Source organism: Falco naumanni, chromosome Z (assembly GCF_017639655.2).
Source record: "Falco naumanni isolate bFalNau1 chromosome Z, bFalNau1.pat, whole genome shotgun sequence".
Lineage (NCBI taxonomy): Eukaryota > Metazoa > Chordata > Aves > Falconiformes > Falconidae > Falco > Falco naumanni.
The window spans coordinates 47,222,356-47,247,744 of NC_054080.1; the positions used below are offsets into that span (position 1 = coordinate 47,222,356).

At 37.1% G+C, this 25,389-nt stretch overlaps 1 protein-coding gene across 1 annotated transcript; it reads right to left on the bottom strand.

Moving 5' to 3' along the window:
- Window positions 1-6,286: 6,286 nt before the first annotated feature.
- Window positions 6,287-25,116, bottom strand: LOC121081344. Its single transcript, XM_040580287.1, has 4 exons — window positions 24,975-25,116; window positions 9,546-9,746; window positions 7,371-7,475; window positions 6,287-6,532 (listed from the first exon to the last, which is right to left on the bottom strand). The coding sequence occupies exons 1-4, from the start codon at window positions 25,072-25,074 to the stop codon at window positions 6,327-6,329; spliced, it is 612 nt and encodes a 203-aa protein (XP_040436221.1). The 5' UTR covers window positions 25,075-25,116; the 3' UTR covers window positions 6,287-6,326.
- Between the last annotated feature and the right edge of the window lie 273 nt (window positions 25,117-25,389).

Genomic DNA, 25,389 nt, shown 5'->3' on the forward strand with positions numbered 1-25,389 from the left:
GCTACAAATGCTGAGACAGACCTACTCAAAACTGATGCTGACTGTAATGAGCCAGTTATGCTAAGGAGTCTGGAGTCATGACAGATATTATTTGTAGCTTCAGCATTCCTTTACTATTCCATGTGTGGCACATTATTGCAGTGGAAAAGGTTATATTGACTTCAGCTGACATGCACCTCAGTGTAAACAGAAAAACAACAGGAAAGAAAACAGAGACATCCAGAAATAGTGTCTGAAATATGAAACTCACTCAGTATGTGCTGGGTATAAAGATAATCTAGTTTTTTACACAGTTTTTCTAGAATCCAGACCTGTAAGACAAGAAAAGGAAATATCAAGGAAATGAGTGTTACCAATTCTCATTATATTTCCTTGGGGAGAATAATCAATAGCAGCGAATTAATGCTGTTGCCACCTATAGGCACAGCTTACACAAATGGGCTGTTATGCAGTAATTGGCTGTTCTTAGCAAAGAAAATATAGAAATAAAACAGATACTTCTCAGACTCTAATGTTTTCACAAGAGCCTGTACCATGCTTATATTTTCTATAGCATTTGTCCACATTACTGGAATGCAAAAATTATTGAGACTCCTGAAGCAGTTGAAGAACAAAAGATTTTGGACACACAGTCCTAAGGCAGCCATGAAGAAAATGTTGCATGTGTGAAATCTTAACAGTATTATTTGGTCAAATAGAAGATCTTCCTTCTTCCTATGAGTCTTAGAACGTTGTATCTTACTCCTTACTCTTTATTACAATATTTTTGCTACATTTCCTTGATTTATAACAATTAGGTCAAAGGATTTGTAAAAGCCATGATTTTTCATGGTTTATCAATCAGGAACACAGTGTTAAAAGTGTTTGAAAAGAGAGAAAAAAAATCAATACTGGTGCTATGCCAAGTTTAATCAAAGGTACTGCTACATCATTTTTAAAAAACAAACCCCCAAAACAAACAAGAACAAACACAAACACAAACCCCAGCTCTTTCTCGAAACTTTCATTCAGAAATGTTACAGAAATCTTCATTCAGTTTAATAAATACAAAGGAGAACCTGGCTCTGAGACTCCCTGCACCCTCTCACCACACCCACAAGGTTAGCTAAGATCTCCCTGAATACATGCCTTGGAGTAGTGCAATGAAAATTTACTGTTATAAAGCAACATTGAAGATTTGCAAAATTACAGAAAGGCTTGCACATACTAAATGAAACAGAATACTGCAGAAAATAACAATTATCAGACCATGCTTACAGATGCTATCCATAAAAAACCAACATTTTTTTCTTTTTTGATCTCTGCAGTCATTTCATCTCTTTAGTACATCAAAGTTGCATTGTTACAGAGAAATCTGGAAAACTTGAGGAATTTCAAGCACATCCCTTTTTCCTGGGAACTACCAAGTGAAGTAGTTCTACTGCTAGGTCAATCAGTTGCATTGCAGTGTTGTAGTAGCTTAGATGAGGTAAAGGTTTTGTTGATCTTTAATGCTAATTGCTAAACAGAAAATACCCAATGTGCTTTACTGTTATTTAAAAATTCTTCAAAAGGCATGAAATATGAAATGAGAAAGAGAAATTACAATTAATAAATTTTAGAGGAAAACATGATACAGTATGACCAAAAAAATGTACATAATACTCATTGGTGTTTAAGGGCTGAAAAACTCCTTTGGTACTCTGAAAAAGAGGCAGGCATGTGTATAGCTGTGCAGTCTTAGCTGATTTGAAAGTACCTATCTAAAGGCGGACTGTAGTTTCCATGCCCCTTAGACTTCCAGAAACAGCTCACACTGGAAGTGGTAATGAGAACACTGTCCAGATCCAAAAAGAAAACCCAAACTAGCTTTGTTTACCTTTTCTTCTTCCCATTTCTCTGTCTGTTGCTTTATTTGGTGAAGAAGGTCTTCCTTCTCTTGGATCAGTTGTCTGTTTCTTTCCCTCAGGCTCTTAAGACAGTAGAATAAGACAAAAGGGTTTACAATTTCTATGCCACTGCTCCATTTTTCAAAAAGGCCTATGTCTTGAGGCTTTTTGTTCCACACATGTTGAGAAGTGATAACATTTGGACCAGGCTGATAAGTCCTGGGGATCTCACACAAAAATAATAAAAATTGACCAATTTACAATGACCACATGTGACCAGAGGTGGTCTGATTCTAAAGACGTTCCCTAGAGGCATGAATGTGTTGAACCTTTTCCTCAGTAGTGGAACAGAAGGAGGAATAGGTTAAACCTTAATACCTGTTTGTCACCAAAAAAATATTACACATCCTATACGTTCTGTGAATATTGACACTTTCTTTTCATTAAAAAAAGCTATTTCCAAGTGCTTAAGCACAGACAGTAATGGAAAATCCCACACAGTTTTCATCAGGGGCGTGAAGGTAAGCCAAGGTATGAAAACTCTTTTGGTAATATACTGTGTAAGATGTTACTCATGTCCAGAAGGAGACAGATATAGTTCTGTATTAATTTCACAAACGGTGTGTCTTCATTTGACTGTCTGACCCTAAGAAGAAAACTTTACTTATAGAGCCTGTTCCTTCAGCCTCTGGAAGTACCTGCTATTCTCAGTCACACGTAAAAACTGTACTTCTTTGTTACCGTAATTATATCTTGCTGGTGTGTATTGCTCTTGCTCATCAGCTCTTGGTAAGCTTCTAACTGGGATCTCAGACTGCTCATTTTCTCACCATAATGTTTATTTATAGTACTTATAGTCTGCTCCTGTATTACAAAAGATTGAGACAATGAACAGTGAGCAAAAACATGAAAGCCAAGCATGATAAAGAGAATGGTTTCCACAACAGATAATACTTGGTTCTTTTTCTTCAGTGCTTTTTGTTGTCTGCAAACTTTTCTTATTGATCATAGGAGGTTTGTGCTTTCACTCACTGCAGACTTTGAGCAAAACTTGCTGCTAAAGGAATTTATCTTTTCTCTGTTTTTCTGCAGAAGTAAAAAAGAAAGCCTTTCTGAAAGCAGACCAGAATTAATTCCCTGTAAACATAGCTAAGCAATTTTAAAGAAATTAAACTTTTATCAGAAAACAAAAGCTTGGATGTGTAAGATTTAAGTAGCACAAAAAATAACTCAACATCAGGAAACATCTAAATAAGGAAAAAAAAATAATATGAGAAACACAAAAAAACCCGAACAAACTTTAAGAAGCACTGATGTTTTGAGTGCTTCTAGGAATTATTTTTATTTCAGAGATTTTAATTAATAACACATTACAGTAGCCAAAATGAAAGATGTTCCTTGAAGAAAGATCATTACACCCCCTGTGTTTGCATCTATGATCAGGAGGCAATTCTTTTACTATGGATGCATCTGTGTTCTTCCTGTTTCTTTTTTTCTCTTTCCCTAGTGAACTACAGCCGGCTGAAAGTGCAAAATGTGACTATGCAAGGATTATATTCCTACTGAAGCACAGAAGCGGATTTACAGAGGTATTGTAATGCTTGTGCAGATGTGATAACCTTGGAATAAGATGAAGTCTTGTTGCCTACCAAAGGATACCAAGTCTTTGCACACTATGTACAGGGAACTCTCTCAAGATTGCTTGACAGTCTGAAGAGTTTGTTTGCTTCCTTTTAGTGATTTCAGAAAAATTTCTGAATCTCTTCACTCTGAGCACCCAGAATAAACTTTAAGTGTATGAAAATTGTACATCTACATAAGAACCAAGTATCCATCTTACTCTGGATCTGAAAAGCAGAATGATGTGACAAATAAGCAGAGAAGTGAAACAGCTGCTGCAAGAAAAGGTTTCAGAACAGTGTAGCTGAAGATTATGTGGGTAATTTCATATTTTGGGAGAATTACTGACTAATGAAATGCGAAAATGCTTCCACTAAGGAAACTGAGGCACTATGGTCACAAAACTGGCATCTCTAGATTCTGATTGTAACTTTGCAGGGGTTTATAGGTGAAGACATTCTGCAATTCTGTAAACAATGTTGAGAAAATATTACAAGGCTAAAGCAAAACAAAGTGTAAAGTAGAGAAGAAAGTACCCACGGAGGAAAAGGCCATAAAACTTTCCACTTTGGCAATGAAGGAAAGCAGTACAGCTTGGCACCGCCATTTACAATGACATAATTCTTGAGGGGCACAACCTACATAAATACAAGTGTTCCCACCATGCAGTCAGTCAGTAGAGGAAGGTGGCATTTAAGGTAGATATTTAGTACACAAAAAAAGTTTAGAAAAATCTATGCAACTGTGCTAGACAAAAAGTAAAATTGGATTTCACAAAGTTGTAAGATCAAATACACTTACAGATGCATTGGCATTATTTCTAGAGACTTAACATGGGTACCTGAATGCAGATGTAAATGTGAATGAAGTAGATTTTATCCTTCTGTGTAATTTTAACTAATGGTATGACACAACAGTGCTAATGCTCCAGAACATTTACCTGTTTTTCTTTCCTTATATTGTCTAGTTGTCTGATTATCTTCACGTGTTTTTTTTTCATTTGGTGCATGTCTTTTACAATCTGTATAGGATGAAGGAAATTATCAACTAGATAATAAAGCACAAGCAACTCCAGTTGTAATTAACCATCAAACAATTTTGAGATACATTTCTCAAAATGATAGATACAGTATAGTGAAGAATTTGATCTTGAAAATAGATAAGTAACCAAGAGGGCTGCAGGCAAAAGCTTTCAGGCTTCAACAACTAGAAATTATGTTATGCTATTGAATGAAAATCTATTAGTGACTTGAAATGGATTTTCTGGTCCTAGTATTGCATCTCCACCTCTTCCTTTTTACTGCAATGACCTGAATTGAATACAAAAGACAGTCATTACAATTATTCTAAAGTTCTTGAATAACAGCATTGTGAAGCTTATTTCTCAGAAAAAATAATAAAAATGGTAGTCAGTAGAAAAGATTAAATTTTTGCATTTAAGAGTTAGATAACACAAATTGGTTCAGAATAAACTTAATTTCTCTTTTGTATTCCATAGAAATAGTTTGAGAACTAGCAGAACTGATATAACTTTAACATGTACTACATGCATTTTTCATGACTAATAAAAACAGTTGTATACATAAGTGACCTTTTTCCTGTTTGAAAATGAGTCATTTAAGCTTAAAATTGCATCAGGATCTTAGTGACTGTTTTATTCCTTTTGTTTCTAATCCAATTCGTAACAACCACAAAAGGAAAATTCCACTATCCCCCACCCCAGCTTCTGCCTTTTGACATACTTGTCTGGTAGGTGCAATGTCAAATTACACAACACTGATACTTGTGCATCTTAAGTAAGACTAACAGATACTGCTGAATGAATTATAGGAATAATGAACAAGATTATATGTAAACTATAAAAATTATAAACATCTAGAGCTTTTCCAGAGGTTTCCTTGGTTTCAGTTCTTCATTTAAGCTTAATATGATGCAGATTTCGCTAACAGTGAGCAGCTCAGCTGAAATAAAACTGAAAAAGAGAAAAAAAACCCATTTTTTTTTGTAGTAGCTGATGCATTATTTTTAAACAGTTGTGGTTTTGAAATATACTGTTCTATTTATCCCCTCATCAAAAACTATTGTAGAAGTAGAGGAATTTTAAAGAGACACAATTAAAAGGTTAAGACACAAGAAACCCCTCTTCTAGGAGAAGACTGAAAAGATCCCAACAGATTTATCCTTCTTATTACCCACAGAGCTCTGAGTCATCTTAATTAGATTGCTTCAGATATTTGAACAGCTAGCTCAAGGGTCTGTAGTCTGTAATAGACAAGCCACCACAGAATTTTTTTGATGCATAGCAAAATAACAAGATTGCAAAAGCATATTAATCACCAAGAAAACAGGATATATATATATATGTACACACACACATACACACTCAGATGCTGCATAATATAAAATAAACTGGCTAAGCAGAAAATAAAAAAAAATATGCTAGTTACTGGTACCAGAAATATTGCAATAGCAACAAAATCTTACACTGCAAATCAAAAGCCACATTGAGAAACATGATGAGAAATATATGGAAAGGCAAGAGTTTTCTCCATGTACAGTTGCAAGGGAGGTTTCTGTCTTTAGACACCTACTGGGAACAGGCAAATTTGAGCAACTTAATATCTGAACTTAAGACATCATTTCCATTTTAATGTTGGTATTTTTATGTCAATATTCAAAATGTAAGTGAAAGCTTTCAAATATGAAGAATGAACCTATCTAAGCAATAAGATTGTGTGATTTGAATTCATATTATGATAATTATTATCACAATAATTTTAGTATATCCTAGGAAAAGAGACACTTAATGCAATGGCATTTTTTTGTATTGTAACTTATTCATTCATGCTGGGGTGCTTTTTTGGGGGGTAGGGGGTGTTTGGTTTTGTTTGGTGGTTTTTTTGTTTTGTTTGTTTTTACCTTGATGATAGATAATGCAGCTAACTTGTAAGGAATATATGGTACTTCTTTGGTTGTATGGTCCTCCAGCTCAGTTGCTTTGTGATCAACATCAGAACAAACTCCAGATGTGTTCAGTTGTTCTACTGTGTTAACAAAAATTACTTTGTCAACTTGAAGTATAGAACAAAAATGCACAGCAACTCCATATGTACATATTACCTTCTAAAATTTTTATAAGAGACATCTAGTTTCAAAATGTACCTTTTTTCTGATAACAAAGAAAGTGGACCTTTGGGAGGAGAATTTCAGCAAGTCTGACCTGTCAGCTTTGATCTATGGAAACCATCACACATAGTTATGTTGTATGACAATTACTTGTCCATGATTACTCTGATGTTAATTACTTATATAAACTTACATCACTAAAATGGAAATTGAAAGTTTAGGTTATAAAAAAAATAATGCAGAAATAAGCTGCTTCTTAAGAAAACTGGTATTTGTCACAGCCAAGAAGAGGGCGCTTTAAAGCCTCCTTCAAAACTACCTTTTGCAAGTTGTTTATATGAGAGTATTATATAAAATTTTAATATTTAATTTTATCTTTTTTTGTTAATTAAAAACTTGTCATTACTTTTTTTTTCTTTTTTTTCTTTTTTTGAATGAGATCTCTCTGGCTTAACACAATAGGTGGCTTTCTATTAGAAAAATATTTTGAGTAACATGATCCTTAACTAAGTATCATAATTAAGTAACAGGTGTATAAGGTCGAAAGAGACTGATCTTAGAATGTTAACTATATATATATATATATATATGTATAACTATAAACCTAAGCTATACGACTTCACAGAAGTCCAAGTGACACAATATCATCCAATTAAAGCTCACATAAAAGAGAAATAAGATAAACTTTCCCTATTTATGTAATACATTATGTGTTCCAGAAAGCAAACTGGAATTATAATTGCTATATAAATATACCTTTTTCTAGAGCTCTGTTTTCACTCCATCCAATCAGGGAATTCAGAAATGACCACTTGTTTATATTCATTCCAAGTCTGTGCAGCCATGAGTTTCCCTCTCTATCTGTTAACGAAATCAAGGTGCTAAAATCAAATGAAAATCGTTGCAATGATTCACCGATTCATTGGGTTTAAATGTAGTATGCACTTATTCTGTTGGAACCAAAAGAGTTTTAAATGAGTAAAAGGGACACAAAAAGATGGGAAGTCATTGAGAGAGCTACAAGCATAAGAAGGACGTGATACTTGTCTGAGACTAGAATGGTTCCACTTAATCTTGAAAATAGAGATATATTGAATGCAAAGGCTGTACTCCAGATTTGTTTCTCATCTTCTGTAAAAATATTTTCAAAATAGATTTTCAAAAAATTACACAACTGGATTTTGCCCAATATCTTTGAAAATAAGTGTGTGTGTGTGTAGAGACAGGGGTGGATTACATATGAGACATACTGATCCAGGTTTATTAATGATAACTCTGGGTGTGTGCAACAGTCCTGCTGAGAGAAAACCAAGCCACAACACCCAACATGAGCAACTTCTTCAAGTGTTCTGGTGTGCAAGGGAGAACAGTGTCTGAAAGAAGTCTTCTGTCTCTGAATTGGTCAAAACAATTACCAGAAATTAAGAACTTTTGTCCATTGGGGAAATAGAAATGTATAGCTTCCTTTCCTAAGATCCTGAAGAAATATTCATTTACTCACATGGTGCAGTGATTTTCTATGATCAAATATCTATCTCTTCATATTGCTTTTATTTGACATACTGTAACAGAATGTACTGTTTTAAAATAGAGTATATCCAGCTACTAGATGGAATCAGCAGATCCTGTTCCCATATAGCCATAAATGGGTTGTTTTTCAAAAGCCAGTTTTGATGATTTATAAAATACATAACTAAATAAATGTGTTGAGAAAAGTACCCTTAGCTCAACTTACTCTTCTTTCTGAATGAATTATTTTAATCAATATATGTTACATAAATATATGTATGTATATCAGCTTTTGTTCTGTGAATTATGTTAGTGAAGAACACGTTAATTTATATATAGATTAGCTACTTCTTGAAGGACTTGACCTTTCACATCTATATCCTTCTGGTTCATATTTGGCTTTCCTAGACACTATCTGAAACCACAGTTATTCTTGAAAAAGCCCTCCACATAATCCTATTTTAGACAAAATTAACCACTGGAGCATGAGTGCTTGCAGGTTAGGAGTGTAGCATCTGTCTTCTAGGATAAAGATTAATCTTAACTTTTAATGGAAAACAGACACAGATACTGTTTCCTACTGGAAAAAATGCATTACTATATCACCTCCTGAAATTCCTGCAAGTTTCCCTTTTAGTCAATATCAGCCCATTGGGAAGAAAGACAGTTGAACCTCCTTCAATTCATGAATGCTAAAACAGTCCTCGTGTTCTTTTTAGCTTAGCATCTCACAGAGCATGTCACTCCCCAAACTACTGAATACTTTTTCACAATTCTTGTGAGTTAACTCATGCAAAACTCTGTGGTACGGCAGGGACAAGACATCTGTAACAGTTCTTTCCCTTTATTTTTAATGCCATCAGTCAGACTGGCTCTCAAAAGGCATTCAAACCACCACAGGACCTTGCAGTTTAATTGCTTTAGAATGTAATCTTCTGCAAACAAGAGGTGTCTCCTTTCTCACTTTACAACTAAAATCAAAGCACATGGCACAGGCTAGGCAGCCACATTGCTGTTCTGAATAGCTGTGGTAGCATTTTTTGACAGTTTTTAGAGAGTCTGGTAAGTTGCACACCTTGTTTTAGAAGTTGCAGGTCCAGAACACATAAATTTAATCCTCCTGTGTTGACTTTGGGTTTAATGAATATAAAGCCAATACGCATCTCTTGTATATGAAAGGCTTGAGGATCACTTCCATTACCTATATGCTGAATCATGACAGGAACTCTCCCACTTAGCCCATACTCACATTCATCCATATTCAAGCTATATCAGCACTGATAATGCAATATGGACTATATGCTCATGCAGTTCTGCTTCTGTAAGACTACAATATAGTAATGTGGTACCAATCTGCCCTTTTGTGGAAAACAATCAATTACACTCTTATCCTGAACACCTGAGGCACAAAGTACTCCTTACCCTCCTCAGGTGTGTCTTCAATCATAACACTTCTAATCACACATGAAGGATGTTCTTGTATCTCCTCTGAATAATCAATAACACTGCCTGGTAGAGGAACAGATGAGTAAATGGTGGTCTGTGGTTTAGTTTCAGTATCAATTCTTACTGAATCTTCATGTTCTTGGAAGCCTGAAGGGATAGCTTTTTTCACCCACAGTTCTGGAAAAACAAGCAAAATAATTGTAATAAATACTAGGAAGAGGTATTCAGTCAAGAGTCTTGAAAACAGGTATAATGAAACAAGATCAGATATGTAAGATCTGTTACAGGTATGTAAGATCACACACAAAAATAATTTTAGATAAAAATATTACAAACTGTCAGCTGATTTAAAGTAAAACTGGATGAGTTTCTTAGAAACTGATTAGAGCAAGCACATAGTCCAGAGTAGACTCGTAGGAATTTTCTTTCTGTCTCATTTGAAATCTAATATGATTATGTGATTTAATCTTGGTTTGACTGTCAGGTTTAGCTGAAATGGCAGCCATATCTAAGTCCATGAAATAAAGTTTCCAGAATTCACCAACTATGCTGAATAAGACCTGCTAAGTCTCCTGCAACTTCCATCCATAATCACGCCTCAAACATATTCCTCCAGCTTTTGGCCAGCTTCTGTTTCTGGATCTCTTTAAGATGTCTGCTCTCTTGTTATGTCCAGCTTCTACTCTGTCCCTGCAAGAAGCGTTTCTTTTTGATGCACTTCAAATAAACCAAAAAGATCTATTAGCAGAAAGTAATCTTTTTTTGTTTGGTTGGTTTTTTGTGAGCTTTTTGATTTTTTTTTTCTTTTTGCCTTGCCAGACTCATAACTTCCATAAAGACACTACTTTTCCAGCTCTTCATTGTATGGAACAGCTAGACATAAACTCCCATATAAGGAAGAAAGTAAGTGCTTGATTCTGAACCTGTATACAAAGACAGGCTTTTGAGGAAGCAATCAGAGCACATACAGAGGAATTAAAATCTAGGTGGCTAGAAGTTCAGCAACTGAACTTAAATCATTGCAGAGTTTCTAGCTACCTAGCTATGGGTCTCACCATTGATATTTGCTCACTGTCTGTCAACATTGCACTAAAAAGCATAAAGCATTTAAAAACCTGGCTTATGCACACTGAGAAGGCCTTAAAATTACACTTCCAGAAATAACAGAGGTCCTCAAGAGTTATGATGTTGACGAAGTAGTTACCAAAAGTAACATGTACTGGTTGAAATTGTATATATCTAATGAAGCTGACAGAACATTCTCATATAGCAGACTGAGAAATGCAGCTTGAGCATGGACTGTGCTTCCGAAGGATAAAGGTTCCTCACGTGACCTTCTTCTCAGCTAGAATAGTTCTGATAGTTCCTAATGCTCTCTTTAAAGTTTTCCTGAGTTCCTTTCCCATGGAAAAAAATCATGAGGAATTTAATTACCTTCTTTCTTGCATGGGTGCTTTTCAGAATGGAATCTATTGCATGTGACTACAGAACATTGAAATACTGCACACCAAAGCACTTGTTAAAAATACCACTCACAACTCCATCTTGCAAAGAGCTTTTCAGATTGCCATTTTACCCTCATGCTTCAGTGTATCCTGTAATCACTGCAGCTCTCCATGTTATACAGAACGTGTAGCTTAAACTTTGGTTCACCTGTAGCCTGCACATCAGTCTCCAATGCCAACAGACTGTTAATTTTATTTTTGATGCTTTATCAGGATAAATAAGTAGCTATTCCTCTCCTTGTTCGTATTTCCTTTCTTTGTTATGTGTAAGTGGTTGAAATTAAGACCTTTTTGAGACATGAGAATAGTTTATCACTGTTGACTGAAATTCCTAGGGAGAAAGCGTTTGTCTCCCAGGGCTTCATTAAAAGATTTTATCACTCCCCCTAGATGGACTAAGTTTGGCTGTGAATTTCTTGGCCTTCTGCTACTTTCTCTCCACAATTATCTTCACAATTCTAAAGAATCATACAAGATTTTCATCGATAATGAAAAAGAAATAGTCTTTGCTGTATTCTATTAAAGTTGTGGGTTCGTTTTGGTTTTTTGTTCCCCCCACCTACCCCACCCCACCGCGGTGATTTTTGGCCACCAAAACCACAAGATGATTGTATAATATTTCAGTTTAATTTATTTAATAACAGTAATTGCACTGTAACAAAGATGCCGTTGGTTTCACTAATCCTTCCTTCCATTACCATTACCACAGTTAAGAACTTTTTTTTATGTTTCCCCAGCCAATTTGCTCAGTAACACTAGGCAAAGAAGCAGCACAAAAATATGTTCATATATATATATATCAGCTTCTGTTGTGGTTTAATCCCAGCCAGCAGCTAAGCCCCACACAACCACTCTCTCACTCCCCAGCCCCAATGCACCCTCCAGCATGACAGGTGAGAGAATTGGAAGGTTAAAAGTGATAAAACTCCTGGGTTGATATAAAGACAGTTTAATGGGCAAAGCAAAGCAAACGAAGCAAAATAAATTAATTCACTACTTTCCATTGGCAGGCAGATGTTTAGCCATTTCCAGGAAAGCAGGGCTTCATCACATGTAGTGGTTACTTAGAAAGACAAATGGTACAACTCAAAAATCTTCCTCCTCCTTTCTCTGAGCTTTTATTGTACACGATGTCATATGTCATGGGATATCCCCTTGGTCAGTTGAAATCAGCTGTCCCAGCTACTTGTGACCCTCCAGCCTACTTGCTGGTGGGTAGTGTGAGAAACAGAGACCTGGACACTGTGTAAGCACAGTTCAGAAATAATTAAAACATTGCATGTTAGCAACAGTGTTTTGGTCACAAATTCATAGCACCATACAGACTGCTATGAAGAAAATTAACTCTATCCCAGCCAAAACCAGTACAGCTTCCAAGCAGCCTGAAATGTAGGTGATACTGGAATGGAAGTTGAATGAAAACTTACTGAAACTGGAAAGAGAACAGTCGTTTCAATCCAAGTTAAATGTACTAAGCACTTAAACTTACCTACGCAAAACGTTGAAGCATAAAAACTCTGTCCAGAAATCAAACTGATGTAAACCTAGTTCTGAGTAGGAAGTTTGACAAAAGCTATGTGGAAATACAGTATTTCTTGATGGTACTTACTATGAGAGAGAGACTGAGAAGCACATTCTCTTATACCCAGAAGCACTGTCAGAACAGTGAAGGAAGCATCAGATAAATATTTCTAAATATATTTTCAGCTAAGATTAAAGATGAGAGCAGCTTTAGAGTACAGCATTTTCTAGTAAGAGGCTTGTGTCTGTAAAGAGAGAAACCTGCCACTTGTGTAATTCTACTGTGGTCGGGATCCAAACAAGGATTTTTCACACTCTTTTTTAAATAAATAAGATCACACTATAAAGTTCCTTGATTTATCATCAGTTTCAGGTCTGTACCTCAAATAACAGTAATTTAGAAGGAAAATACTAAACCTAATAGACTTTGATGATCTTTTGTTCATACAATCACAATGCTATCTATTGAAAGTCCTTCTTCCTTTATGGCCAGTTCAACTGGCCTGCAACCTAATGGAAACAATGCCCAGAAAACTTAATCTCATGATCCGAACTCAGTGGAAATGAAAGTACTTTCACAATTCAAGAAGGTATCTAGTACAATTATTTTAGGCTGTAACACCTTCATTAGGTAAGTGCCTTACTTTGTACTTGGGAAGAGTCTCACCACATAAAAATACATATGAAACCACATAATTTTACTGACAGTGGATTCAACCCCAAACTTTTCTTTGTAAGTAAGGCATTCCACCAAAGACTTCTGGAAGGAAATATCTATGCTTGGTGTTGCAAAGCAGGACTTTTGATAGTGGATGCTTCTAATGAGCAGTGAGAAAATACCTGTTTCATCTATATAGTAAGAATGCAGACAGTAATCAATAATACAGTATTAGAAGTAGTCTGGAGGTTTATTTAGCCTGCAGTCATTTCTTTATAGTATTTTAGACATAGCATAACTAGTTTTGGGGTTTGGATTGGGGGATTTGATCATTCTACAAAACTACATATTACTAACCTTTCATTCCCTGAGATCACAGAATCAGTCACAGAATGGTCAGGGCTGGAAGGAGCCTCTGGAGATCATCTAGGCCAAGCCCCTGCTAAAGCAGCTTCACCCACAGCAGGTTGCACAGAGTTGCCTGCAGGTGGGTTTTGAATGTCTCCAGAGAAGGAGCCTGCACAGCCTCTCTGGGCAGCCTGTCCCAGGGCTCTGTCACCCTCGAGGTGAAGAAGTTCTTCCTCACGTTCACATGGAAATTCCTGTGTTGCAGTTTGTGCCCGCTGCCCCTTGTCCTGTCACTGGGCACCAGGAAAAGAGCCTGGCCCCGTCCTCCTGACACTCGGCCTGAAGATACCTGTATGCACTGATGAGATCCCCTCTCAGCCTTCTCCAGGCTGCACAGGCCCGTCTCTCTCGGCCTTCCCTCATGAGGGAGATGCTCCAGCCCCCTCACCCCCTCGGCAGCCCCCCGCTGGCCCCTCTCCAGTCGCTCCCTGTCTCTCCTGAACTGGGGAGCCCAGCGCTGGGCACAGCACTCCAGGTGCGGCCTCACCAGGGCAGAGCAGAGGGGCAGGACACCCCCCTCCCCCCGCTGGCCACGCTCCTCCTGATGCAGCCCACGCTGGCAGCGGCCTTCTTGCCCGCCGGGGCACACTGCCGGCCCACGGGCCACTCGGTGCCCTCCAGGCCTCCCAGGTCCTTCCCCGCAGAGCTGCCTGCCAGCAGGTCAGCCCCAGCCTGTGCTGGTGCGTGGGGTCGCTGCCCCCCGGCGCAGGACCCTACCCCCGCCTTTGCCGAGCTTCATGACGCCCCCCCCGCCCCCCTGCCCAGCCTGCCCGGGCCCCGCTGAACGGCAGCGCAGCCTCCGGGGTATCAGCCGCCCTCCCAGCGCTGCACCACCAGCAAACTGGCCGCGGGCACGCTCTGCCCCTTCGCCCAGGGCGCCGGTGGGTGGGCTGAGCAGGACGGGACCCGGTGCTGAGCCCCGGGGCACAGCGCTGGCTGCGGGCCCCCAGCTGGGCTGCGCCGCTGGTCACAGCCCTCTGGGCTCTGCCATCAGCCAGGTCTCAGCCCACCTCCCTGCCCACCGCCCGGCCCACCCGGCCTGCGCTCCCCTGGGGCGGCTGTGGGAGACCGGGGCAAGAGCCTTGCTGGGGGCAGGGCAGACAGCACCCGCTGCTCTCCCCGCACCCACCCGGCCAGGCGTTCCAGCACAGAAGGCTAGCAGGTTGGTCAGGCGTGACTTCCCCTTGGTCAATCCATGCTGACCACTCCTGAATAACCTTCTTTTTCTCTCTGTGCTTCAAGATGACCTCCAGCATGAGCTGTTCCATCACCTTCCCAGGGATGAGGATGAGCAAATTACTTTTGCCTAGCATTATTTAAGGTGTAAAAGGAAAGACTTTCCAAAGAGATTCCTTGGGGTACAACCAGAATAGATCTGTTTTCTATTAAAAAGTTTTAACAGAATTCCTCATGGCAGGGGGGGTTGGACTAGGTGATATTCACTGGTCCCTTCCAACCCAAACCATTCTATGATTCTGTGATTAATTTTCATGTCACGCTCACTTCCAAAAATGGATCTTAATCAATTATTTCTTTTCAGGATTAACTCCCTGGTAGACTGTTTCCATGTCCAAGACTATTTTTGAAATTAAAAGGGGTATGAGTTTTACATAAAAATTTTAATTTTCATGTAAAATTTTAGTTCCTCTGTCAACATAGAAACTTCATTTGTCTTCCATCCATGGAAATGTAGCACACAGTACTGTTGTCATTCATTCTCTCACGTGTTTGCTGTGTTGTCCCTTGTGTATATACAACTGATAAACATTTGATGAGAAACATGAAATGTCCTTACATTCATAATCCTCACACTGAAGCATAAACATTCATCTTGTGCAGTCTGCACGGAAAACGTGATCAAACAACCTTGATGCAGATAATCATGCGTAAGCAGCTATCACAGGAAGGAAAGTGAACAACTGTCTGTGGCTACATCTCTACTGGGGTGGTTAGGGGACCTAGAGGTCAGGCTGTTCTGAGAAATATGTCTTCTTGGTTGAGATGAAATCTTAATTTATACTTTAAAACTGATGCCTGGGATGCACAAAGGGATATATATATATATATATGTATTTTAAATTAAAAATCACAATTTAAAATAGGAGCAGTTTGTCTCCTGTTTTATAGCATGCTTCATTTATATCTAGACTACTCCCTGCTGATACTTAAGTTTAAGAATTAACAGTGCACTTCAGATGCGGTTGTAGTTGGAAATCGCTGATTCCATATCATGTTACTTCTGTGCTACTTCATGCCAACTTCAATAAATTTTACTCCTCTAACAAGTATAAATTCTGAGGTCTGTCTTGTAGCTTTATCACATCCCGCATGTTTCACCATTTAGCTACTTTTTGCTGTAGTGATTTCTATTTTATGCCTTGCATTAGCAGATGTTGCTTTGTGACAGGGAGTTATTTTCTTTTTATAGAAGCAGCCAGTTGCAATTCTGACAGATGGACAGAAAGAGACTTATCTTCATAATACTGCTCAAAACAGGCAGACAAGATGGAAGAGGACTATCTATTTTGGCAGATATAACTCCAAAGTCTCATAATATTTATATTTTGTTTTGCCAGAGAATTTTTCCCCTAAAAAAATTAACACAACAAAGCATGCTAGCATGGAAGAAAATTATTCTATTATATCATTATTAAAATATTATAATTATAGTGCATTCTAAGGACACATTTTTGCTATTCTGTAAAAGAATTTGCATATTAGAATTTGCATTTTTAAGTGATCAAAACAAAGTAAAACATAAAAAATGTCATTGCACTGCAGTCTCAATTTCCTCTTTCCTCATAACTAATACCTCCTGAAAAAAGATGAGACAAAAGACAAAGCAGATGTGCTGTGTTCTCTGTTGTTACATAAAGAGAAAGTTTCAGAGGATCTCAGAGCAAAGGCAACTGGTTTGGCACTTGTTTTCTTTGCAGTCATGAAATATCACACATTTTGCATCCCTAGTAGTAACTTAATTGAAAGGTATAAATGCTTCTATTGTGGTTACAGGAATATTCTACCAAAAGGAAAAGACAATTTATGACAATTAAGTTGTGTCTAATTGCTCTTCTTAGAGAAAAGGAATGGTATTTTTAATATAGAATTACAGGAAACAGTAGAGTTTTGTTACAGAGTTTTAATTTCATATTGACTAACACCCAGCATTATTTTTTTTTGCCAGGAGCAACCATACAGCAGTACTCAGCTATTAGAGAAAATATACAAATTTAAACCTCAAAACTGTGTGTCCTGTAGGAATTCTAAGATAATAGAATCAGTCCAAATAAAACACAAAAGAAAAATGTAGTCTTTTCATTGTATCAAAAGTACAACCTGGATAATGCATAAATGCACATAAAACCTGTATATTTAACATCTACATTTTTCATTTGAAGATCAAAGATAATAATGTGAAAAGCCTAGCTTCTTTCCAGAAAAGTGATATCTGTTAAGACTAATTATTTCATAAATTTATTTTTTCCTGTACGATAAATGTCAAAACTAAGTATTTATTATAAGTTGGTCACGAAGTCCAGTTACAATAATTAATATGATATTATTTGGCCACATTAAAATAATCTCGTTAGCTTTTGAGAAACTTGCCATCACCACCAACTTAAAAACTTATGGGCACATCTTTGTATTAAGTTTTATTTTCTGGGAAATTTTTTCTTCTCTAGTCAGGAAAATTAGCCTATGACAAAAGTTCTCATTCCATTGCCTATTGAATTATGTAATATATTTACAGAGTTTAAGAAAAACAGTGGTGGATGGTAATCCAGTCTTTACATTTAACTCCAGGTTCATCTGTGAGTTCACTGAATGGAAAAGGGGTAGGACAACATGACCAGTTCTGATGTAATTACAGGCACATCAGAGTAATCCCCTCAAAATGCTGTTATGCTCAGGATCTCAATAGTAATAGACATTTCACAGGATCAGACCTTGTGAAATGGGAGCTTCATGCCCAGGAATGCTGCATGCTAACTTCATCACTGAAACAAACTTTGATTTAAAAGCATAGAAGACTGGCGGTTGAACAGTGTATATAAAGCTAGGGAGGTCTGCGGTTTCCTTGAGGTAAAACTAGTTGCAATTTGAGGCAACATTCACACAGGCATTCCTCATGTAGTTGAAGTTTTTGTATTTTTGCTGATCGCAAGCAGTAAACAAAGAGCACTGGTAACTCAAACTTTGTGTGGTGTGGTTGCCCCATATTACATTCTTGACATTACATTACATTACATTCTTATGAGCAGCAGTCATAAGAACCTGCCTCAGGCCTATGTACATCTTGCATTATAGCTTCACAAGATTTCATAGACAGACCTGTGCTGCATCGCAGTAAGGAAATCAGCTCATGGGTAAGCAGCACAGCATGGGAAATTTTAGTATAAGTGTTGCAGAAAGGGGTGCCTTAGGGCTGAGCTTTCCTACAAGTGTGCTAATGCCTGATATTCAAATTCCTAATCTCCAGTGGAATGAGAACACAAATGCTTGCCTTAAATTTCTGAGTAATGCACGTTTTGGAGCAGATATCTCTCTGGTGCTGATAATTTCTGTTCTAGATCCACCCTGAACTCTCTTACGTGTTTAACATGCCAGTATCCCCACGCAAGATGCTGATTTTGATAAACTGACACTCTCTTTGTACATTTTCTAGTATATTTCTTGTACAAATTTCTAGCAAATTTTGTCAGAAGAGTCAGTTCTAATTGCACAGTTTTTTTCCTGATTTCACTCTAGATCAGATATCAGAAGTAAGCAGAATAACACACATCACTGTTCCAACAGCCTAACATGATTGTATCTAAATGACAGGAAAAAAACCCAACAGTAAAGCAGTAGCAAAATATCTTTGGTCCCTGATCCTGAATCATTGGGAGGTGTTACTTGAATTTGCTAAAAAATTAAAAGTTTAGCAGTCAATATCCTGAGTAACTTCAGTTCTCATAGCATGAACTGAATTAATGTAGTCACCTCCTGGCATCTCATCTCTGAGATTCTTACACAGCTGACTTCGTAAATCCTTCAAAGTCTATGGGTAGTTATTTCTCGAGTTATGAAATTTGCTAACCACAAAGCAAAGAGGATTGTATTGGTTACTTCTACTGGATGTGGTATCAGTTCAAGATGTAAAAAACCCTCTTTTGTCTTGCTCTTTTCATCTTTGGAAGAGAAAAAGAAAAGCAATGCATGGATTATTTCTTTACTACTAGGTAATGAAGTTTAGATTCATGGAGTTACAAAATTGCAAAGCTCCATGAAAATGTTTCTGTTCGAGTTTTTGAAATGGTGGTATGGTTAGTTAAAAGAGGTATGACACCTTCCTTTTCAAGCTATTCTGAACCTTATAGATCAGTCACTTTTCTGCAGCTGGAGTCACTGAATTGTTAGGTCTCTAACCTTGGGGTAAGGTGGAGACGTGTTTAACGGGTGTGTTATTTATGGTTTTAAGGTTACTGAGATGTTATTATTGATGTTCACATAGGTGGCAGGTATAGTCATCATGTTCTGTCCCAAAACTACCTAGGGACCCACCTAGGCTGGCTAGTTGCAGCAAGTTGAGCATTCAGTCACTGAAACAGATACTGTTTCATACAGTGTCATAATTTTCCACTCAAGCAGCACTGTGACTACTAGCACACAATTGTCTGACCATAATACACAAAGGATTAGCTGGCATATGAAAATAATTGGGCCAGCCAGGGACTATTGTAGTATATGCTAAAGCCCTGGATGGAAAGACAAGTTACTCCATTAGTCTTTCACTTCAAAGATACTTGGTCTATCACAATGCCAATGTTCCAGTCAGTGTCTTTCTGAGGTCATGTCTGAAACTAACTATTGGTATGACACATTTAGAATCTACTCTTTCAAATGCTCTTTTTGTCCTCTCAACCCACATAAAAATATAAAAAGAGAATGGTTGAGAATTTGTTTGCCCCCCTGAACTTAAACTAGGATAGAATAGATTAGCTTTAAAAAAAAGCTAGACTGGTATCAGTAATGTTCCAAAATTCAGGTATGTGCTGTTGGCTCAGTCACACTACCTCCATTTTAAGGGACAAGAGAACTCAAATCCGCAGTCCCATTTTAGTGGCCTATCAAGAGTTTCCAATCTAGTTTAAGATGATGCTCCCAGTTCCACATGTGTTATACCTGCAACTAGAGCAAACAGACACTACAGTTCAGCAGCTGAAAGGAGTGAATCAGATCATCAGCCAAGTGGCACAGTTTGACATCTTTTTCTCATCTATAAATCTTCAAGTAGTTATACCCTATTGCTTAAAAAGCTTGGTGGATGATTGATAAAATCCCACACCTCCATTAGAGTGGTGTTCTACACCTTTTCAATAGTTTTCTCTCCATTTTGTGTGTGCAAATATTTGCCAATAAAACAAGCTAACATCACCTGTTTTGTTTTGTCTTTTAGCAGTAGGAGAAACAGAATTATTCTTCTTCCAGAACCAGGATTGTGATGACAGTGGAATACTTTCTTCAGAATAGGAATACTGGTCTAAGTAAAAATCCTCCCCGCTCCCCCCCAAAAAAAACCCCAAACACCAAAACCAATAGGAACAGAAAAAAACCCCACCACATCACATATTATGAAAAAGTAGTTCTTATTCCAGTGGTTAGTGGAGATTTTTATTTAAAAAATAAAACAAAACAAAAAAACCAGCCATTGTTATTATGCATGATACAGATAGCAATGCATGTAAGAATTAAACAAAGATCACCAGGCACTCCTATTTATCATACATTATAGTAAAAGGAGAAAGAGACACCCTCTAGTATTTAAAGTAACTTATGTAAAGAAAATCTCCATAGAGATAGATTAAAATCAGTCATTTTATTCTGACAGAGTGTGTTCATGTTCTGCATATGGTCAAGAAAAAGTGAGTGTTGTAACCACATAAAGCTTTTATATCTTTGGACCAGTTTTAATATAATGTTTTGGTAATCAGTTTACAGTGTGGGATGTTTTACAGAGAGTATTGCCATCCTACAGCATTAATTAATTTAATGCCTTTCAGATGAAAAAAAAAAATCACTACAGAAATTCTTAGGATATTATGGATTAAGGGTCATCTCACAGATTTATAGGGTTTTTCCTCTGGAGCTTCCCTGGACAGCAAATTCTAATGAATCTTGGTACTTTAATGCTAACTGCAATACCAATGTTGTGTGCGAAGTGTCATGTAAGATACAGTGCAACAGCCAAAACAGTCCTGTGATCTCAAATTAGTTTTCCTTGGCTTCTGGTTACACTTAGACCCAGTCCAGACCAGCTGTGATAATGGGGCTCTGAGAGTCTCAGTAAATCATCAGATATGCAAGTCATTCAAATTGTAAGTTTTGCAAGCATATTACAGGGGTGGGAACTGCTGGAACACAAGGAACATATTATTCTACTGAGATGTGCTTCAGACTACAAAGAAAGGATGCTGTTAAGGGGTGGAGAAATCAGCCAGGTTTGTATGATATTTTTCCTTGACTCAGCAAGTATAGTTTTTAAATCAGTAGTACACACAGTTAAATATTCATGCATCTCACTATATGAGCATGATAAACCCAACACAGACTAATTTCTCTATGCAAGACATAGACATTTCAGGGGTATGGCTCAAAAAGAAGATGAAGAAGCAAGACTATCTTTGCATCTGTTTCTCATTAATAGTATTTAACAATCATTATGTGTCTTATTCCACGACTCATCGTATGTCAAGGTATAGAACACTGCAATTTCCATCAAAATGGCAAAACAGTGGAGTGACTTTCAGCATTCACAGCAATTTCTCAAACCTTGCCAGAACAGGAATTTATTGAAATTTGTAATCTGTAAACTGATGGGGCAATTTAATGTAGTGCTTGGTCTGGGCACCACTCCTGTGTTGTGAGTAATACCTCTAATTTTAAGCCCTCATTTATAGGGAGGTAGCAGTTGTTGTCTGCAAAGATAGAAAAATATATATCATATATATAACTAATATATAACATATATATAACTAATACTCTTTTAATAACTTTGTATAGAGGGCTGCCTGGAAGTAAGCTTCTTGATTGCTCCTTGTTACAGGATTGTTCTAGTGATATGCATACTCTGCTATTCAATACTCTTCATAACGCAAGTGTATACACTAGGCTTTCTAATAAAAGTATCAATGGGCTGAATGGAGCTTGTCCTAACCTCTGTGCTCTGATGCAAGACAAGGAAAGGCAGTGAGAAGACTTTTATGGTTTGGTGAGAGTGTCCTTGAAGTATGTTTCAATAGAAGAAACATAGTGAAAGAGAAGGTGACTGCTTCTTTGACTTGGGCAGATGTACAGAGTATTTTGACCTTTATTATGTGGAAAATAAATAGCACAAAACTTGATGTGGATATAGAATAACTGCTCTCCCAATGCTGTGAACAAATGGGCACTGACAGTCAAGACCACACCGTTTGTCTTTGTTGCTTACAAAAAAAGTGGAAATTGTAATTTTTATTGCTGGTGCTGATCACTCATACAAGCAGTCAAGTAACAAAATGTGGTTGTAATATTCAGTGTAGCTGAGTGGTTGGAAATGGGCCTTTTGGGGCCTCTTTTATTTGTGAATGGGATAGTAGCTGCCTTTCCTATTTACCTACAGGCCAGATGGTCTTTAAGTAGTCTGATCCTTCCTTCTCATTGAGCACTGCATCACATGGATATCAGCTTTTTCTATTATATTTAAGCTTGCATTTATAGCAATGATTGCTGTTATATGAATTCAGCCTTTGTATTGTTAATAGGAAGGTTCATCCTCTGAGAAGGATATCTTTTATAACTCGATCTCATCCTCTGAATCTAGCTTAACGATGAACTCTGACAATGTTTTACAAGTAGAGGTTAGTTTACATTGTCAAAGGCTACAGCTCAGATTTTTTCCAGATGAAAATACATTATGCAAACTTTTTCTGCGTATTCATTCTGGTCAAACCACATTTTTTTCTCTAACATTCTCAGATTACACTGCCTTAAGAAATAGCCTTGCCCAATAGCATTGCCTAACAGAGTTGACAATCAATGATGTCATTTAACTTGTTATTAACTTCTGGTTTGAGAGGAGGTTGCACAGTCAGTAAGTTGACTTCTCCTTTTAAATTTAAAAATCCTTAATTATCCTAATATAGTGCACAGGCATGAAGAAGAGCATATACAGAAGTTATCAACTAGTAAGTTGTCAATTTGGAAAAAACTTTGATGTCAACGGTTAATATTACAGCTTGTTACTACAGACAGTCTTGCTGTGTTTTGTTGATGCTATCATTATTTTCCTCTTGAAAATCAAAGTAAAGGCACACGTTTCCTACTATAAGCTGCAGAGATACTGGAGCAAAGATGAGAATGCAGATTTAACAGTCCTTGGAAAATATTGTGCATTTGTATGTTTATTTATAAACATAGGTATTCCATTCATATCAACTTGATATTTCATTGTATTCCCAACATTTGGTTATTCATTAGTCAACTGCCTGAGAAAAGTAGATCACAGTGCCACACTGAGTGCTATTCATCTCTAAATCAGCCATGGCTGATCCTTTAATTTTAATCTTTACTAATGTATTTCAATTTTAAGCATAATGCTAGAGAAGTGTATATGACATCTGAGAAAAAAATCACTTTTACTAATATGTGTGGAAAGGGTTCAAATATATTCATTAATATTAGGTAAGAGCAGACTGCTCCCTCATGATTTATGGGCAGGATCTGCAAGTTGCATAGAAAAAGCCACAAATCCTCCTCATCTTTCCCTCACACAGCTTTTCAGCTGCCTGCTCCCTAAGGTGGGGCAAGGCAAACCACCCCTCTTTTAGTATCGGCTTTGCATAACTGTTCATTTATTCTTTAATTACACACCCTTGAAGAGCACTCACAGAATCTGGCCTTCTGCTTTCATTTATCTAAACCCCTAAATGCATATGGAATAAAGGTCTCAAACTAAAAATGACTGTAGATGCTGAATATTTTAATTTTTGAAGCTTAACCTCGATTACCTGCTAGCCCCCAGATATGGCCACCTTAGGGTGTATATCAGAAAAAATTAAGTTTGAACACTCACAGTAGTAGCTCATAAGAGGTATTCTGTGCAACAAAAAATATTTTAAAAGTACAGGTGCAATTTAATGACAATTTTAAAATGTCACTGTTAGGATATATGTTATTTCTTTAGAAAATTTAGTAGGAAACCCACAAAGTTAGGCAATATACAATTTTATTCTTTTGTTGTGGCCTTATTTTCTCTTCTTTGAGGCAGAATGCTCTGGTAAAATTATTTGCCTTGTAAATTCTTTTTTTCAGGAGTTAAGATTTCAGGGAAGAAATAAGCACCAGGGACAGGAGATCTTGAGAAAAGGTCTAATCTTTCAAAAAATAGTCCTAAATAAAATATATAATAGAAAAGAAAGCACTAACTACTGAACCCATTTTTTTTCACTTATCAAATATCTTGTTAAATGTTCTTTTAGGTACAGTGTTTTTTGCTTGAAATTCAATGGAAACTCTCTCCTCTTAAATTTAAGTTCATTCCTTCTTGTTCTATAACCAAATTGAAGACTTTTGAAGACTTCTGAACACAGTCTTCTGAGAAAGAATTTAAAGATTCTTACATTATTAGACCACCAAATCCACTTTCCAGTCTTTCACCAGAAGCCATTTTGATCAGCCCTTTGACCATTCCCTTGTACAATCTTTCTTGTTTATTTTCTAACATTGCATTTCTTGAAATGGCATCCCTAAAGGGAGACAAAGTACATAAACATGAGCACACATGGTCACTTGCTGTGGCTGAAATAATAATGACTTGTTGAGCTGTGGAAACTCAATCCTCTTTTTCTAAAAATTCACAAAATATTTGTAAATCCTAGAGTGGCTTTATTTAGAAGACCTTCATTTATCACGCTTTTCTAAATATTGGTATGCAGCTTTCCAACTAGTCACTAACATTTGAACATATGTTTTCCTAGGTCAGCAAGAGAGCTTTGAAAAATAATTAGCTGTATTCAAAACTATACTCATTCACTTGTGGATCTTTCTGCCATGTAAACAACTTAGCTCTTTTAGCATGTCATTCATATTAGTGTGTTTCTTTCCTTGACTTTTGTTTACAATTAAGAAGTTTAAACATAGATTGTTATCTTCTTCACACTTTTTATGCAGCTTGTTTAATATAATAGCGGTTTGGCTCCACTCTTCCATGCTCAACAACTGTGTTCTGTAATATAACATACATGAACAATTACATATATTTTTTCTAAACAAACATTATGTCCAAAAAATTACCTTCATCCATTGTAACCAGTCTGTTTCTCAGGGCCAGTGTTCCCATAGAGTTGAGAGTTAACTTCTGGTATTTTCTGACAGCCTCCCACACTGTGTACATAGATATTTAATCTTTAAAACAAAAGACCTTCACTAGGCAACCAGATACCTGCAGAAAGTAAAATGGGAGATAAATATCAGGTTTCTTCTCACTGTTTCCTGCAGCTAGCAATGTCTGTTTTGCCAGGAGACCAAAACTTACAGGATGAAACTCACAGCTGCAGAAGACTTCAGTGCAAATTAAAAAAAAATACAGGCTGAAGTACGCTTGAAAACACAAATGTTCACAGGGTTAAAAGGGTTTAATTAGAATATTTTACAGATATCCACACTTCCTTGTTTCAGCTGAAAGAATGTGAAATATGATACTCTTGCT